The sequence below is a fragment of the Dermacentor albipictus genome, chromosome 6, assembly GCF_038994185.2.
Source record: "Dermacentor albipictus isolate Rhodes 1998 colony chromosome 6, USDA_Dalb.pri_finalv2, whole genome shotgun sequence".
Taxonomy (NCBI): Eukaryota; Metazoa; Arthropoda; class Arachnida; order Ixodida; family Ixodidae; genus Dermacentor; species Dermacentor albipictus.
In genome coordinates this window covers 19765687-19783774 of record NC_091826.1, presented here as the reverse complement: position 1 = coordinate 19783774, position 18088 = coordinate 19765687, and the positions used below count along the sequence as shown (strand labels likewise).

The 18088-nt window shown below is 43.7% G+C and overlaps 1 protein-coding gene and 2 long non-coding RNA genes across 8 annotated transcripts in view; 2 read left to right on the top strand and 1 right to left on the bottom strand.

The window, feature by feature from the left end:
* LOC135921028 (uncharacterized) overlaps window positions 1-18088 on the top strand; it is an 88048-nt gene that overhangs the window by 35605 nt on the left and 34355 nt on the right. For all 4 annotated transcript variants that reach the window (XR_010570414.1, XR_010570413.1, XR_010570415.1 and 1 more), the window contains exon 3: window positions 11770-11863. This is a non-coding gene — a long non-coding RNA (uncharacterized lncRNA). The remainder of the gene's footprint in view (window positions 1-11769; window positions 11864-18088) is intronic.
* The window catches only part of LanB1 (laminin subunit beta-1), a 60876-nt gene that overhangs the window by 33233 nt on the left and 9555 nt on the right, over window positions 1-18088 (bottom strand). For 2 of the 3 annotated variants that reach the window (XM_065455326.1, XM_065455327.1), the window contains exons 4-14: window positions 15827-17440; window positions 13548-13782; window positions 11665-11842; window positions 9582-9980; window positions 9328-9448; window positions 6372-6560; window positions 3708-3887; window positions 3178-3284; window positions 1446-1661; window positions 759-917; window positions 133-253 (exon numbers count right to left, since the gene is read on the bottom strand). In XM_065455326.1, coding sequence (XP_065311398.1) covers window positions 133-253; window positions 759-917; window positions 1446-1661; window positions 3178-3284; window positions 3708-3887; window positions 6372-6560; window positions 9328-9448; window positions 9582-9980; window positions 11665-11842; window positions 13548-13782; window positions 15827-17440 — 3519 coding nt within the window. The remainder of the gene's footprint in view (window positions 1-132; window positions 254-758; window positions 918-1445; window positions 1662-3177; window positions 3285-3707; window positions 3888-6371; window positions 6561-9327; window positions 9449-9581; window positions 9981-11664; window positions 11843-13547; window positions 13783-15826; window positions 17441-18088) is intronic. The other variant, XM_065455328.2, reaches the window with a different exon arrangement.
* LOC135921029 (uncharacterized) lies at window positions 438-3880 on the top strand. The gene is made up of 2 exons (XR_010570417.1): window positions 438-614; window positions 3658-3880. It is a non-coding gene; the product is annotated as an uncharacterized lncRNA (long non-coding RNA).

The following is an 18088-nucleotide window of genomic DNA, read 5'->3' as shown; positions in this document are numbered from 1 at the left end:
TTTGATATTTAAAATAAAGTTCAACATTAATACTGTTGGTCATAGTATTGAGGCTGGTTGACATCGGGCACAATTTGCACACATTATAATTACGATTCACTGTACGTGAGCTCCAAGAAAGTGCTGACTTGCCTGCAGAAAACCTAATCACTTGACGGTCATCCTGAGGAATGGCATTGGCACAGGGCCCATTGGGATCAACTGGTCCCGGTCTGTCCACAGTCACGATAGCCTCTTCCCAGCCTTGAGCAAGCTGAAAGTGAGAAATCTGACGTTTCATTTGAAGCATCGTCCCTCAGCTAAGACAATTTGTGAGCACCATCTCCAGTGAGCCTCATTGAAAATGATGCACGCTGTTCATTACTTTGAGGTTTCTTGTAGCAATGAGAGTTGTATGTGTAGAGGTCTCAATACAGCAACAGCATAGCAGTGAGCAACTCGGCTTTCTAATTCGCACTGCGAAGGAGCACGAGTTCAACTCTTAAGTAACGGGCACAATTTTGTTTTTCGTTGCCATGTAGCAAGGGTGAAGCTGAGAATTGGGATGTGACCTGACAACGGTAATGGCAAAACAAAATGGAAGGGTTGGAGAAAGCACAGCTACTATGGAACTTGTAAGTGCCTGTCACAGTAAAAGAAACATTTTCCAGACTTATGTGACTCTTTGGTTTCCTTATCTCAACTGTGAATGTCAGTTATGAGCCTTTAAATCCATGATACAGTTATACCTATGTAATTTACAGTCATCCCAGACCTACCTTGGGTTCATAACGGAAGACAATATTGTAATCCATGGACGTCGGTATATCAGGAACGTCAAACTCCAGATAAGAGTCCTGATGGACTTGCATGAAGCCCAGACCAGTCCATGATGCCTCCCGGTCACTATAAGGCTCTCGTACCAGCACTTGGCAGTCCTGCAATTTGAATTATAGGCATGCGAAATCCTGCTTGCACATTTTGTCCACCATATGCGCATTCCATCTCATGCCATTTTAAGTACAGTAAACACAGGTTAAATCAAAGCTGTAAGAACCAGAAGAAATTTCGAGATAAGCGAAGTGACGAAAACGGTATCCCTCTGGCCATGCATAGACCGCATGAAGCCTTTCCAATTACCTCTAGTAGTATTAAGCCAGCATGAATGCTTTGCACAGAGTCAAGACAATTGATCTTGATGATATATTTGAAGCCAGTCATCTGAACGTAACCAATTTCAGACATCCAAAACGCTGTAAACTAAACTTGCCTATTCATACTTGGTCATCTTTTGTTGGCAACAGTCTAGAAAACTTTCACGACAAGCCATAAAAATAAGAAAATAGCATATATACAATATTGCCAAGCTTTTTCAGCACATTCGTTGAAACTAAGATAGGCACTGTCCCATTAAATACTGCAGTAGGCAACTGTGAATTCGAAAGACATCTAGGAGAGATACTCACAGGGCTGGCCTTGGCCAGTTCAGCCTCGTGGACCATGAAATCAAGGTTGCCAACAAAGTAGCCAGTGTCTGGCTGGTCACAGCGGCGTCCTTGGACACTGGGCCGACAGCGACACTGGCCGGTGATCACATCGCAGCTGTTCTCATAGGCACCTCCGGGGTCACATTCGCAGGGCTTACAACCGTCATCGTCGTGACTCAGCCCATAGAATTCCGGCTGTCAAAGTTAGGGGAGAGCGCAGAGATAAGATACATCCTTCTGAATATTAACAACCTGTTAATATGTAATCTTTCTAATGATCTCAATAAAAACCGATTCTGATTCTGATCTTTGCCACTTGAAACACAAAGGAACAGTTGGAGTGCGGTGGTGCCCCAACCAAATTTTTCTCATTCTTCGCCTCATCCATTCATTGTGCCCAATTGTGGTAGCAATGACTTGGCAGGTATATACAGTGTAGTCTCTAAAGGCAACTGAAGAATAATATTAAACTGAACTGTATTAGTGAAGCGTGTAAAGTAAAATATAGCCACTGCCATCCTGGCAAGAGGCTTTACAAACTAGAAAAGACACAAAAACAAAATATGAAGGTCAACACTGCCCTTAAGTTGCTGCATCAGCTTGTCATGATGTCATGAATTTGGACATCTACACGGGTGCAATTAGTTCGTTATTGATAAAGGGCCACATTAGATTCTAAAGAAACCAAAGGGCCAATATAGCAATCTCAATAACTCGTACCAAAGTGGCCCAAATATGAGAAAATACTTGGGAATCCATGACGTGACAATGCCAAGGTTTAAGTGTGAAATTCGAATAAGAAAACTTTGGCCTTCATTTCCCCCAGTAATAAACATTTTTCACCAAATGAATGAACATATAGAGTTTTAGAAGAACACTTAACTGCTGTAAACAGATTTCGTGTTGCTCTTCAGTGTTTCTTTAGGTCAACAAGGCAGAATGTTGAACTGAATCTTTATGCAAAAATTTATTATCAGACCACACACTTGGAGTAACGTTGACCTCCAATGTATCTAGCACATTCCAAATATTTGTCAAGACTAAATGCCTGAATGAGTCAAGCAACAGATCAACTGCTATAACATACTGTAAATTTTCCATCGATAATTTTGCACCAATTCTGCAAGCAGGAAAGCAGAAAAAAATGTTGCTTTAGAACAACCAGTAACTTCAAGTTCAAGTGCACCTCGTCAAAAATGCTCTAGAACAAGCAACAGATCAACTGCTATAACATACTGTAAATTTTCCATCGATAATTTTGCACCAATTCTGCAAGCAGGAAAGCAGAAAAAAATGTTGCTTTAGAACAACCAGTAACTTCAAGTTCAAGTGCACCTCGTCAAAAATGCTCTAGAACAAGCTATGTGTCTGGCAACCAACACCTGGTTGCCAGATGTTGCTTTAAACAGCCGGAAGTCCTGCAATCGGTAGGAGGGAAAAAATATTTATGGTGTCACTCATTGGCCTTGTTTTAACCATAGCACCTTACTTTGATGTAAAAACAGAAAGCCTCCCAAGAAATGCAATTGCATCTTTTGTGAAAGTTGCACTCTTCACACACTATAACACTGCAATCTGAAATAAAAATATAGCTGCCCTCTGAATCTTGCTAAATATCTGTGCATTGTGTATGTATTTTGAACATAGTCTGAACCTCTTCAGAAGGATGGCACACAGGAAAGGATTAGCTGCAGAGTTACTAGAGACTTACCAGGCACTGGTTGCAGTCGCGACCAATGACGTTGCGTTTGCAAGTGCATTCGCCTGTGTAGACGTTGCAGCCGTCGCCTGCTGTTCCAAGCTCATGGCAGCTGCAGGCTGCAGATTGACATGCGTCATCTCAATCTCTAGGGATTAATGAGACTGCGCTTCCAAAATCCCATGATTTTATAATTTTAAGGAAGCTGACATTAGAAGTGTAATTAGTTGATTTTTTCCCTGTTACAATTTCTTCAGCAATACCTAGACTTCTAATTTAACCTGTCGCAAAAAAAGAAAAAGCATGCAAAAAAAATAAAACGCGCTCACACAACTTTCTGAGGCACCCAATTATCATTTTATGTCAGTGATCCAACAAAGATCAATATACACTAGGAATTGGGAAGAAAGGGCAGATGAGCTCGTTAGTATTTTCAAAGTATTTTTCCTAGGGAGTGACACCCATCTAAACTTTGCTGCACCCTTCCTCCAGAGATAAACTGGAGCACCCACAAACAGTGTGACACAAATTGTGGCACTTACGCTCGCAGCCATCAGGGTTCGCTGCCTGGAAGTTGAAAAAACCTTTCTTGCAACGGTCGCATCGGCGGGACTCGACATTTTTTTTGCAGTGGCAGCGACCAGCAACAAGCCCCGATGTTAGGTCATCCTGTGGGTCGCACACGCCTTCGTCCAAGGAACCGCGGGGGTCACAATCGCAAGCTGCAAAAGAACAGTGACTGAAGGGATCAGACCCTGTCTGATCTGAACAAGCAAAAGATGGGTAGCTCAAAAGCTTGAAACGTAAATGAAAGGCCCTAAGCACATAACTATGCAATTTTTCTAATCACAGCTGCTTTGCATCGAGGATGAATTTCAGTTTGTTTAATAACTAAGCATAAATCCAAAGTGATTATGGTTCTTATTTGACTATTCACCCTAATAAAAGAATGACAATGCTAGACGATCTTGTTCACATTTAGTGGGATGTTCTTTTGATGAATATGCACCAGGTGGCACATTATACATGTTAATAATAATAATATCTGGGGTTTTACGTGCCAAAACCACTTTCTGATTATGAGGCACGCCGTAGTGGAGGGCTCCGGAAATTTTGACCACCTGGGGTTCTTTAACGTGCACCTAAATCTAAGAACACGGGCGTTTTCGCATTTCGCCCCCATCGAAATGCGGCCGCCATGGCCGGGATTCGATCCCGCGACCTCGTGCTCAGCAGCCCAACACCATAGCCACTGAGCAACCACGGCGGGTATTATACATGTTAAGCATAGTGTCCTGGTTGACATGTACTTCTTCAATGGTGTAATGAAGAGCCTTAATGACGAGCCCGAGGGAACATCCAAGCCAACAGCACAGTCTTATGTTGTTTTTATTTTGTAAAGGGGGTTTATTCGGGTCATAGAGAAGCAGCGACCAATGCGGCAACAGCAGGTAGGGCGCAGCCAGCGAGCGAACTGGGTATGAGCCACGCGACGGCAATGGGGTTTTCAGCCTGCCGATCTTCTTCGTCACAATTTACGTATTTGAAATACTGCTAACCCCAGTAATAGGGGTTGTAGCAGAGTAGTACAAACAACATAAGAAATACATGAGAACATCTTCATTAGAGTGGTTCAGGCTAAAATAAAAAAAGTGTGCTGCTCGTGGATACGTCTGCTTGTTGCAAAGCCCTCCTTGCAATCCACACCAGATTGTGACGTAGGGCTATCTCTGGTTTCACCTTACGTTTAGGTGCACATCAGGTGGAAGGCTGTGGTGGTAATTCTGATAATTGCTGTTGAATTTCAATTTGATGAACGAAAGTTCACTAAAGCAACATGAACTTTGATTCTAATTGAAAGTGACTGGGTGGCAGACTTAGTGAGCATCTGGTTTAATGCTTATTTGGACAAGAAGCATTCGAAGTGTCACTGTGAGAGGTGCACTCAGCACTTCAACATATTTTGATGAGATTGCTTTTAGGTAATTTCTTCTAAGTACGCTACTAGGGCCACATTGTGCTTGTCATACTGTGGAGCTTAATCTGCGAGTACTATATACCACTGCAAGTGAAGCGTAATGCCTGTCACAAATGTAGCTGCTGTGTATAATGCCTGTGCCACTTGACTGGACGTAAGGTATAGACTGGCAGGGGTGACAGGATGGGTCTGTGACCAACATGCAAAAGCAACTAGAGAAGTTTAGTTGTAGCGACTTGCACCTCTACTTAATTCGAAGAAGTCTGAAAATATGAACGGTTTCATTGAAATTTTTCAGATTCATTCAACCACTCTTATTATCGCTGTCATGTAAGCCTGTTCCTAAGTCAACTCGCGCTAAAGCAAGCTGCAATTAATTTCAAATAATCTGATAGTTTGGTGAACCAGTCAAATATGCTGTCCTTAACTGTGTGAATAACCAAGATAGCTGATGCGATCAACAGAAACGTACATAAGCATTATATATGCCTATGCACCTTTTTGCTTCTGCATAAATGTTCATTTTTGTTTGCCTCGTATAACTTACACATTTTTTTCTATACTTTATTTTAGTGTACTTAGCAGTATTTCCTTGTTTGAATAAACTAATATTTACCTAATGGATCCCAACTAGGCATCCCAACAAGGAAAGCAGTTGCTGCAACAGAACTGCTTGTTGGCCTAGTTTGTGCTTGCTAAAAGACGTGTTTTTTGCCACAAGCTAAAACACACACAAAAGGAAGATGCATAGAAGACAACACAGGCGGCACTTCCAACTGATTTAGTTTGGGCAGTGACCCAGGAATATGTATACACATAAACGCTTGCGCAGGCTGTTCACGAACCTGCATTATCCAGCGGTCAAACAATCTCATTTCCGATTTGTAGAGCAAGATAGATGTATCGCTAATGCAACTTGAACCTTTCTTCTTATATAACAAGCTTCCATTGGCTCACATGCTGTTTGATTTCTGCTTCTGCCAAGAATCTTAATCTCCGAAAAACGTGGTTTCCACGTGCAGGCCTTGCAGTGCGCTGTAAGGCCTGCATGTCTTTTAGTAAAGCAGTTTCTGCACTGACAGACGCAAGACCCCTTTGTTTAAATGGCTCCAAATATCCCTTCTTCAACCACTGCTGATCACCTCAAAATCTCTGCCATCCCATGCACCGCTGTCCCATTGAAATAGCCAACGGCAATTCATAACGCCCACAGGTAGACCAGACTTACGTTGGCAGGCATAGGGATCGCTGATGTCACGCTGAGGGTCCTTGAAATAAAATGGCACGCACTGTTCGCAGTTGAGGCCCATAGTGTTGTCCTGGCAGTCATCACAGACGCCGCCACTCACACGTCCCGAACGCTCCCACACGGCCGCATCGAAGTGGCACTTGCTGGCATGCCCGTTGCAGTTGCAGGCTGCAACCGGGTGGAAAACACATATCGTAAGACGGCAGCACAGTATGCAACATGGACCCAATGAGGTGGCACAGTGGCTATAGCATTCTGCTACTGAGTACAAGATCACAGGCTCGACTCCCAGCTGTGGCAGTCACATTCCAAGAGAGACTAAATGCAAAAGTGCTTGTGTACTTACGATTGAGGTGCATGTTAAAGAACACCAGGTGGACAAAATTAACCCAAACCCCTCCACTATGGTGCCTCTCATAGTTCCAGTGTTGTTTTGGGAAATTAAGATCGATCAATCAGTCTGTAATAGGGCAGATTCAGAATGGTTTTAAGCATAGTGTGGTAAGGCTGAAACAAAATGCAATGAGCCTACTTGTCAGCATGAGTTGTCACGAGCCCAGAATTGCATGATCAAAGTATTTTTATATGAAGTTTAAGACATGTATAAGGGACCACATTTGGACCACTAAGTGAGCTTGTTTGTGGTTTGTGGGAATGCAACCCTATAAGTTTGAGCAAATATATGGAATAGCCCCTAACAAGGACTCCTTGATTTGCCTGCTGGTCCTTACTTTTCATGTTTCTCTCAGTATTTTTTGTAATTTCCTAATTGAATAGTATATTGCAATGTGAAAAAGGCACTACGAGCAAAGCAAGAATGAATGACTCAATACATCATAGACATCAGAGCTGTATAAGCGAGTTCTCACACTTTTCGAACATACTAAGGGCCTGTCTGCAGGCTCTTGGCTTCGCTCAAATGCAGTGACAGCTGCTGCTGCTATTCGATTGAGCAAATCAATTACTAAGTTACATATATGTGCCACTCCTGCTGCCTTTTTATTTCTGCACTGATGTCCCTAGAGTAAAATTTGTTGAGAAGAGCCCAGAAAAGCATGCCCTTTTCGCACAAAACTATGTATGCACGCACCTATTTACTGGAGAGTATTAAGGAATACAAAAGGGCCAAGAAACATGGCAAAGTATATATCCACTTTCTTTCTCAGCATACGTTTGAAGCACTGGGGCCATTAACTTTGACACATTGCCTGCAAGAACAATGAAATAAGAATTTTGAGCAAAAGAACTTCAACAGACAGCATGCTTCGTTTCCAAGATACAGGTTACTATAACTTTTAATTGGTGTAATGCTATGTCAGAGAAAGCATCATTTCTGCGCTATTGTGCATCCAGTATGCGACATACTATGTTTTCATTGCAAGTGCAAGCAGTATGCTGTGGCCACTGGTCGCTGAAACGTGTCACTTTGCTTGTTTGGTGGTAAATAGGTTAACATCTGATGCATTTTTCGTGTAATACAACTGTCACGTCTTGCAACATGACATAATGGCATTTAATGTTATGTCAAATTACAGAAGACGATACCTATATCTTTTGTTTTTTTTCTGATCTGACACGCTACTTTTTCATCATGGGTGCGAGTAGTGAGATAAGACTCTCTGGCCTTCGTAGTGTTGTCTGCTAAGTATGAAACAGAGTATAGCAGATAAAAAAAATTGTTTAGATCCAAACACTGTGTGAATTGACGTAAGCAAAGCATTCTGTGCTGTTTGCTTTGAATGGCAATAAGCAGTGATGATTATGGCAGATGTTTAATTTCTTCAGCATTTAGTGCAATACGAGAGTGTTGAGTTCACAGTAAATGTTATCTTGCATGCACCACAGCTACTCGTCCGCGTAATACACAGAACACGTAGCAAGACGTGTTTGCTTGAGGTGATGTTGTGCATCACTGTTCATAACCTGTGAGAAGGTTGGCACTATCATTGCCCCACACGTCACATTGCATCATTACGGAAGTGTTAAACTTTAATTGAACTATGGGACTGTACATGCCAAAACCACAATTGTATTATGAGGCACACCATAGTGGCGGAATACAGGTTAATTTTGATCCTCTGGGGGAATTTAACGAGCACCTAAATCTAAGTACACAAGCTTTTTTGCATTTCGCCCCCGTCATAATGTGACTGCCGCAGTCGGGATTGAACCTGTGTATTCGAGCAATGCTCTAGCCGCAAAACTACCATGGCAGGCACAAAAGTGTTGATTTAATGTACAACCACTTCCATAGTGTCACCTAGACGCTATGGTGCTGTAATGCAGCTTTGAGTCTGCAAGCCGTGCGTCACTTGTCCGCTTGATAAATTTGCATGGTGTTTATTTTTCAGAAATAGCAGATCTGTACCGAACCTTGAACATAAATTTATCCAGTTTCTCCGCAACTGCTGTCATGTCTAGTAGTAGCACTTCCTCGCCTTCTCGCATTGCCTTTTCCCTCTACCACCCTCCCCACATGTGTGCAAGTTGAGAGCGAAGAGTGCCAAGGCTGTCATTCACTTGTTTCGTGGCTGCATCGGTTCTACCTATTCTCTGCCTGCTCTCCCTATATCCTCTCTACCATTCTATCTATCTCCCCTCTGGATTGCTGGCACGTTAGCAGAAAGGTAAGCGCTGCAGTTTCTGCAACACTTGGGCAAGGGGTCACGGATAATTACGGCTGTCAAGAGGGTATTGTGGCAACACCCAGGGAGCCCCAGAGGGCATTGTGGAGATTCGACGTGCTGCAAAGGTCCAACCAAGTTTCTCTCATCGCCTTTCCTGTCTGCCATGCCCCTGCCATGTATATGCACACTCTGAACCACACCCCCATGCAGTGTGCAAGACAACTACAGCAGCAGTGTCAAAGTCGAAGGAAGAGGCAAAGAAAGCTTCAGTGTAAAAAAATCAAATGTATCAACGTAGGCTGCCTTACGTTTGCATGGATTTGGGTCCCTCTCACTTGCTGGTCTCCAAGGCTGGTCATTGTACAGATCTTCGCAGCTTTCGCAGTTAAGGCCTTTCGTGTGGTGCGTGCACAGGCACTTGCCAAACACCTAATGGTGAAGACAGGTTGAAAATCTCATGAACAGTGGGGGCCAACTCTTCACCAACAGAAGATATTTCAGACCAAGATTTTAAATTAACTTTATTTTAGATTTACCCTTATTATATGTAAAAAGTACACACCATGTCATCTTTTGCAGCAGAAGACTCTCCTTCCTCTGGTATGCAGCGACTAGCGTGTCCATAGCAGGAGCACGAGCCTCGAACAACCATGTCATAGATGGCGTAATAGTACTTCTGCTTGATTTCCCGACGCGAGTCCACCAGATTGTCACCGAGAGTGTGCAGGCGAGTGAAGTTGATGCGCAGGTTGGTCATCTTGAGCAAGTCTTGCACGTCCCGGCTGTGCGGGTCGTCGATGTGGATGTGCGGTGGCAGCACACGGAAGATGACCTCTCCCTTGGTCGAGGGTTCGACGCTGGAATATTGCGACTCACACGTCACATCAGTGATGTTTCGCCGTTGCCCCTTCCGCACGTGTGGGAAGGCGTCACTACAGTCGTACGCAAAGTATTGGTACACCTGCGAGTTTTGTTGGACACACATGCCGCATTTGTCACTCGCAGAGAAAAAGAGCACATTGCATTATTGAAGTGAGCCGTTGTGTAAACAGAAGCCTCCTTCACTCCTGAACAATATGCTTCTTGAGATGTATAGTAGAATAGCAAAATTCAACAAGAAAGCTTCACTTCACAGTACAATACAATGCCATTGTAATGTGCAGCAGACTAACACAGTACAATGCCATTAACAGAACAGTTTCTTTTTAAAGAAGCTCAATTGCAAAGCTCTGCATATCATAATGCCATAGATGTGGCCAGATCTTTGAATCAGAGGAAATTCACTTATAGTTTTTTATTATATAAGAGGGTAGGCAAGATGGATGTATTTGAGCACACATAACAAAGAAAACATTTTTTTTGAAGAGCCCCACCAAGCACTAGCATTGCAGATATCCGTATCACTGGCTCAACTTGTTTAGATAAACTTTTAATTAAAAGCATTTCTTCAGTTTAGTAAAGAAACAATGGCCCTGTTTTCTGAGAAAGGTGACCACACAAATGCCTACAGCTTCTAGTGCAGCAAGAAGCAAAATTTGCATATGCAATCGGAACAGAAATTACTGCCCGACTGTATGACAAGAAAGCTGGCCATAAGTCACATGCAGATTTGTGAAAAGTTACATCTGAGACATGGCACCGGCTATGCCACCCTTGATGTGTAATGCGATATCTTGCAAAATGACATTATGCTCTGCCAAGGAATTTCATAAAGAAATTTAGTGCCAGAACCCCCTCATGTAGTGCCAGAACCCCCCCTTAGGTTTATTAACCTAACGTAAGAAAAACAGAAAAGAAAGAAAAAAGCAAGACATAAAACAGTGGAGTTCAGCTTTGTTTGTGCGGGTGGCTACATGTAAGAGTTACGCGGTGTGGTCAAAAGAGATGCGTGGTTCGACACGAAGACAAGGACGGCTTATAGCAATCAGGGTGGGGGAGCCAGTTTATGGAGAGCGCGTAAGTGGGCTGACTGAGTCGGGGCATCTGCCAGTCAGTTCACGGAAGCAGTGCCATGGCTTTAAAGTCAACCCCTTGCCGCTGAACTGCATCATGCTGAGACATTCTGCGAATGGACCAGATGACCAAACGGGCGTGGAAGTGGTTTCTTTGGGGAAATGTGTCTTCCGAGTTGCGAGACAAGAGACCTGTTGCACTGCAAAGGATGTATGGCAACCGCCTTGATGTATTGGAACTCTGGCTAGTGTCACCCTGGAGCCCCGTTGTGTACACACTGTATGCACCAAAGTGTGATTGGACGAACGAAGGGGTGAGTGGGATGTTGGGGATGCTTTTAGGTATGTGCAAGGCCGTTGGAGGAGAATTCGATGTAGATTTAGCTAAGAGAAGAAAGACCAAAGTTGTGACATCATTGTAACTTTTGGCTCGTAGTCTGACGTCTGTGTAAATAGTTTCCATTCAATCACTTGCCTATTCTATCCTAATAAACAGTTAACTCCTTGCAATCCGTGTCACAGCCTTGCCTACTGTAATGTGACTTTCCAACATCCACAACACCTTCAAATTTCCCTCACCGACATTGAACGAACATCAACTTAAACAAACACGGACAATTTCCTCGGCAAGCAATGCTCAAGTCAACAGATGAGTGCAGCACGACTAATGGCATACATGTACTTTTTCTGTACCTTCCACGTGTGCCCGTTGTCATGTGATCGTTCAATGAGCATGGCAGCTGGCCTGAATGTCTTGAATGTGATGATCAGATGCGTGAAGTGAAATTCTGCTTCCAGGTCCAGCCGAATGGACACGGATTGCACGCCGTTCTCGGACTGCCACCATGTATCCTTGTGCCTTCTGCCAATCCTGAAATGCAAACAAAGCAGGGTATGGTACTTGCAACTCTGCCATACTGAATGTCACATAAAAAGGAGCACCAAGTGTACATGACTCTTCTAACTAAAGTGATAGTTGATCTCAACTCAAATTTTGCACAGACGCGCATCACCTTGCAGTAGGTACAGTTTAATACCATGCTTGTTTGCATTACTTGCCCCTGTTTCATCCGAAGTAAAATTAAAGTGGGTGACATCTGCAGCAATGATACTAAAAAAAAAAAAAGAATCTAGATTCCACTGCAGTGAAACAGTGATGCCTGTCCATAGTTGTTGTAACAAACACACAATGCTTCCTTTGAACCCAAAGATGGCGCCACTGTTTCGTTACAGTACAATCTACACATTTTCAGTGACATTGCTTCAGACAATGCACACATAGAAAAACAAGAAAAAAGGAGACTGATCACATCCCCGAAAGTGAAGGTGGCGGTCATGTGGTACCACGAACAACTACAGTGGTTGCAGGTCGTACAATGACCATGTGACTGGAGGCTGCCAAACTGGCCTTTCCAATAGCTCATCTCAAGGAAATGCAGGGAAATACCCATTCTCCCCTCTTGTTCTGTTCAAGTGCTGAATGGACTGGACTTGCAGCAGCATGGTCATGGTGTGGGTACATGCACCTGGTGGTTTCTAGCACAACGAAACCACATCGGGTTTCAATGACGTGAATAGCCTTCTTTTTCACCTCCGAATACACGCTGCACTTGAGACCCATTTTGACCTGGTCACATTAATGGGGAACATAAATAACTGCTTGTTGCACTCTCGAGGAATCTGAATTTTGCAAACTAAGTTTGCTAACTTGTCCAAAGAGGACATATACTGCGTGTTTGTTTAATACTTACCTAAAATTACTACATCATCTAACTTAATTTTGCAAAAGTCCTGTCCAAAAACTATTGGTACAATTCAGAATATGGTGTGACATAAATTTTCTTTTGTATGTTTCAATAGGTGCAGCTTACAAAATTTTTGTTGTAACTTCTTATTGCTGACTTAAGAGTTGTAAAACTGATGCTTGTTTATTATTGCATCTTATTTTTTGCAATTCTCAGCAAATTTCCACAAAAAAAAAATTGCTGTCCCTAAATAAAAGCCTGCTCCCTACAATTGATAGATTATAGCTTTATTATTATTATATTTTTTCAATGAAAGGAACCTCATCAAATTCGATCCACGTACGCCAGGCAAAACAATTTCTTTATTTCAGTGTATTTAAATGAAAGACGCTGATGTAGGGCTTGCATTTGAGTGACCCTCTTGCGATCATTTCTTTTCCTTTACTTTTACCGGCACCAAGCTTAAAAAAATAAAGCATACAACATTGTTGTCATGAAAGGGAAATTTGTCATCCATATGACTGTAGCATGAAGCTACAAAAGAAATGCATATGAATTTCTCTGGAAGAAAACTTCGCAGATGAAAAGTTCTTGTCCAGAAATCGAACCCAGGACCAATGTCTCTCTGGGTCATTGCTCTACATTCTGAGCTAACCAGGAGGTTGGCATCTAGCAGAGTGAGGCTGGATTAAGCAACAACTCAAAGCAAAGGGACACTGAATATGATGAATCAGTTCTTGCACAGGCTTGCACAGAATTGATTCGCCAACGTCCTTGTCCATCGCAGGAACATGAGCAAAGCATTTTATTTCTGTGAAACTATAGACTCACCTAGAGACAATGTTTTCAATGCCGTGGTAATCCTTTCCTTTCCTGGTTGAGTCACATCGGAAGCACTTGGTCTTATCTTTAAGGTGGCTCACGATGCAGTACGTCTCAACACCACGCAAGCCGCATGTGGATGATGCCGACAATTTCTCCTCCCTACCAATGAGCAGGTTTCCCGTTGCCGGATAGCAACTCGATTCTTCGCAGGCATGCGGCTGGTGGGAGCCTCGCGATAGTGCTGCGGTGTCGAAACCCCAGAAAGATTACAACTCACGCAATGGCGACAGCTCGTGGTTAGTTGTGGGTGCACCATGACTCTTAGGTGCCCCTCGCCTGTGCTAAGGGACATTAACGACAAAAATTAAGTCCAGACAAAGTGACAGGCTAATGCCCTAATATAATAAATGCGTCATTGTTGCCACAGACAGAGCTTCTGTTATTGAGAAAGTGACTGTCACACAGACAATGAATATATGGTATAATATCAGTAGCAGTAAACAATGTATAGTTGCACAATAAATAAAGAGAGAAAGAAAGAAAAAGAAAGAAAATTGGGCAGAAGCCTTCAGAGGAATATCGTCAAAATCAAGCGATTAACTTCACGGTAGACCTGCTGAGATACTGGATTGGATGACGCTGGTTCATTAGCACCATTGGTTAAAGCTATGGGGAACATGGACACTGTGATGCTGTACTGCCTCCAGAATGAATAGGCCCGCATTGTAAACCAAATTATAAACCCCTGCAAGGACACATTGGTATCAATATCAGTCCACCAAGTTGTCACCCTTCACTATACTGTCTCAGAGATTGGCCCAGTCTTCCTTAGTGAAAGAGCTGTCCACTTGAAGTGGAGGGAAGAGGCTAAAGAAAGCTCAGCTCTAAAAGAAAACAAGCAAAAAAGAAAGAAAGAGTGGTGCCATCACTTTTCAAATATAAACTCGGCTCTTGCTGATGCACACTCCCCTGACAACGATTTGCGGAGAGTCAGTTAATGTTTGATGATAAAATGCAAATTACTCTGCATTTGAATATTATCTTTAAAAGAATGATACTATATGGCCTGCATTTATCGCATGTTCCCACAGGTGAGCTCACTGCTGCTGTCCTTTTTCACAGTGTTGTCAGTGGCAATGACAGTACTGCGTGAAAAGGCAGTGGTGCATTTCTATTTTCACACTGCCACTTCCTCCCCAATTGTAAGCATCTATTTCAGAGTCGCAGAGCATAGGTGAAGCATACAAATAATGAGGCATAGATGACATGCATTCTCCTTCACTCACAGCATTGCTGCATAGACATATTTTCTTTCTCGGCAATATTGCTCGTGATTTATTTAAGTCAAAGTTATACTGAAGACAATAAACACATGAAAGAATTTAGGGATCACAAGCTGTCATTCTGCCTGGAGTTAATGTTTACCTTTCTTGGTGCCTCTCTTCGCATTAATTTCATACTATGCTGTGTGTGCCACAAGCTAGCCTGCTACTTTTTTTTTTTTTCTGCTCACGCATTCGTTTTGTCTCGAGTAAGAGCCAAGCCACCAAAAAAATTCCACAGTGCCCAGAAAACCATAAAATTCCTGTTTTGAAAACGCTTCCCTACATTCTGAAGCTACATAAAGCCAACAAACTAAGTTCAAGCACTAATCAAAGCAGTGAATACAAGTTGTTCTGCACTAGTGGCATCACTTTCCAAAGATGTCGAGCGACAAGTACCAGATCATCAGCTCTTTGACAGACGGAAAACTGTGTCTTCTTTGTGATACTGTGTGTAGCTAGTTAAGGTAGCTATGGATTGAATTGCAGTTGGCACCAGACAAACCGGTAAATTTCTACTGACACGTAAGAAAATGGTATAAAACTCCTGACGCCAAAGTACTGCCCAGTCATTAAATTTGAAAATTAAGAAGCTACCAGTGTTGAAGAACCTTTTTTGTTGCATGAAAACAAAAGATCATGCATATTCATAGCATTAGTCCTGTGCATAAACTACCAAACACGTGTATCGGATACACAAGCTATCATGCACACAAAACTGAATCTGTTTCAGACCCTGGACAGCAACAATAAATGATTAACATTCTCTTGACTGAATGGCCATATGTAGCTCAGCTTTAGGCCTTTTGGCCAGATTCAGTTTACACAGTCTTAATTCACATACGTCACAATACAAAGCAAAAAAATGTAGTGTGTTAGTGGACATGTTGTTCTCATAAAAGGCTGGTTATACCTTCCACCAGGTTAGCGTAATCCCAAACTGTTCAAAGGTTTCGTTTTTACCAGTCAATGGATGCCTGTCGTCTTCGATGTCATCCACACCTCCAGTGACTCTATGCGTCTCCGTGGGTTGTGGTCGGACATAAGGCGGCTCGGTCTGCCCTTCCACACCACCATATGTTCCACTGGCACGACTAGATCCATATGTCACTGAGCCGCCACTTGTTACATTATCTCTCCCGTACATCCAACGTGATGAATGCTGCCCTCCACCGTAATATATAGTTCCATTGATACGCCTTGTGTACGATGTTCTCGTGTACGTTGTGTCTTCGCCTTGTCCTCTCCTGACGTCATCGTGGCCGCCGTATCGCCTCTGCGTATCCTCAGACCAGTGTGTCGGCTCCCCACGGACAATGGTAGTGTTGCGCCAGGCTGTCACACGATGCCTTTGGTGCACCGAGGTTCCATCATATTCAGCACGACTTGGCGGACTGATAACTGTGGGCTGAAACCGTGTACGTGAACCGACATCTACACGGTGTGTTGCGTTTCCATGCTCACCAAAACGTGCTGTGTAGCCACGCCAGTTCCACCGTCTCTCTTCTTGTCCTCGGGACACAGTATCCTCTGCGCTTGTTCCCCGCTGTGATGACCATCTTCTTGACCCATCGCGATCACTTTCCCGGTCATAGCCAGTTGCTTCAACTCGGTGTCGACTGCCCGCACCCCAGTGTTCACGGCGTGGAGCTTCCGAGGAAGTTTCTGGACGATCACTCGTGCCATGGTGACTTCCTGCTGTGATCGAATGGTACTGCTGTCGAACATAAGTGGATCCGCTCTTGTCCTCCTCAGGAGTATCAGTGGTTGTAGAGCTGACTCCACTCGCCGACCAACTCGTCCTTTCAGTGGCCAAGTGGCTTGACCAGGTCCGTCTGCTTGAGGGGCGATCAGTAGAGGACCGATGGTGCGTGTAGGTGGGACGCTCTGGCCTCTCTGTGGTGTACTGACCAGACCACCTTTGCTGTGAGGTCACCCGGTCAACTGATGCCCGCCGAGCCTCATACACCGAAGTAGTCTCACGTGTTGGCTGCTCAGTGGTTGCCGACCATCGGTGCCTGCCGGATAAAGTTTCTGCAGAACCGTACCGCCTGGACTGCAACAACGAACTTGTATCATCCTCACTGCCACCACGGCTTGACCATCGGTGTCGTGTTGTTGACTCAGTGCGCCTGATATAAGTGGGCCTGCTGCCATCTGCATCGTCTGGTTTATCTGTGCTTGTTCTCCTGGACCACACATCAGAGTGTGCTGAGCCCCGACGGCCTCCTGATCGGTCCTCTTCTGTCCGGTGCCTACTACCAGAATCAGTTCTGCTGATTTGTCCCCTGGCACCTGATGCAGATACAGTGTACACTCGACGGGTGTAGTTTGTGCGTGATTGATCCGTGTCCTCCTCTTCAGATTCCTCGGGTGTCTGCCGGTAACGATGAGCAGTGAAGTTATGTGATCCTGGTTTGCGCTCTTCGAATACTTTCTGCACTTCAACTTCCGATGTGTGTCTGGTGTCGCCTCCAGTGCCTCCAACATGGTGCTGTCCTGAGGGCTGAGCCAAATCTAGAGTGTCTTCCACAACCCTTTGTTGCTGAACACTGTCCCAGTCATCTTCATCTGACTCTGTCACAGCATGGGTAGAGTTTTGAGATTAACAAAACTACAAAATTTGCTGTGGTAATGTTAAAGGGTCAGAGCGTGGTCAGGTTGGACTTGCCTTGAATGCGCTGGCGAGACAAGCAATCAGAAGCTGCGTGACAAGCTCCCTACACCGTAAGCCCGCTGCAGATAGAATGGGTTAAAGTGTAACAGCGGTGCAATTCTGGTTGGCTTCATTATGTACCAAAAGTATCAGTGATGATGTTGTCCCAACACCACATGAAGGTCCACAGAGACAATTAACAGCAATATTAGGGCAGGAAATAGAGCACAGCGTTTTCCATGAGTTGAGCGGTACTACTAGTCACCAAAAGGAGAAAAGCACAAAAGATGCAAACAGTACTGTGCGGTGTTCAAATTCCATGCCACAGTAAACCCAAGCTCAAGCTAAGCTCTTCAAACATGTAAAATAAAAAATTAAGCACAATGTCTTCAATCTGCATGTTAGCACGATTTTAAATGTGCCTTTGGGCAATTATGCAGATTTTGGAAAGTTCATGGAAATCAAACTGAAGTCATTCCTACTGGACTCTTTTAATAATGTGACATCCATTTATGGTTATGTCAAGCCTTTTTCTTTAATTTGAAGCACTCACCAGTGCAGTGTCTTGA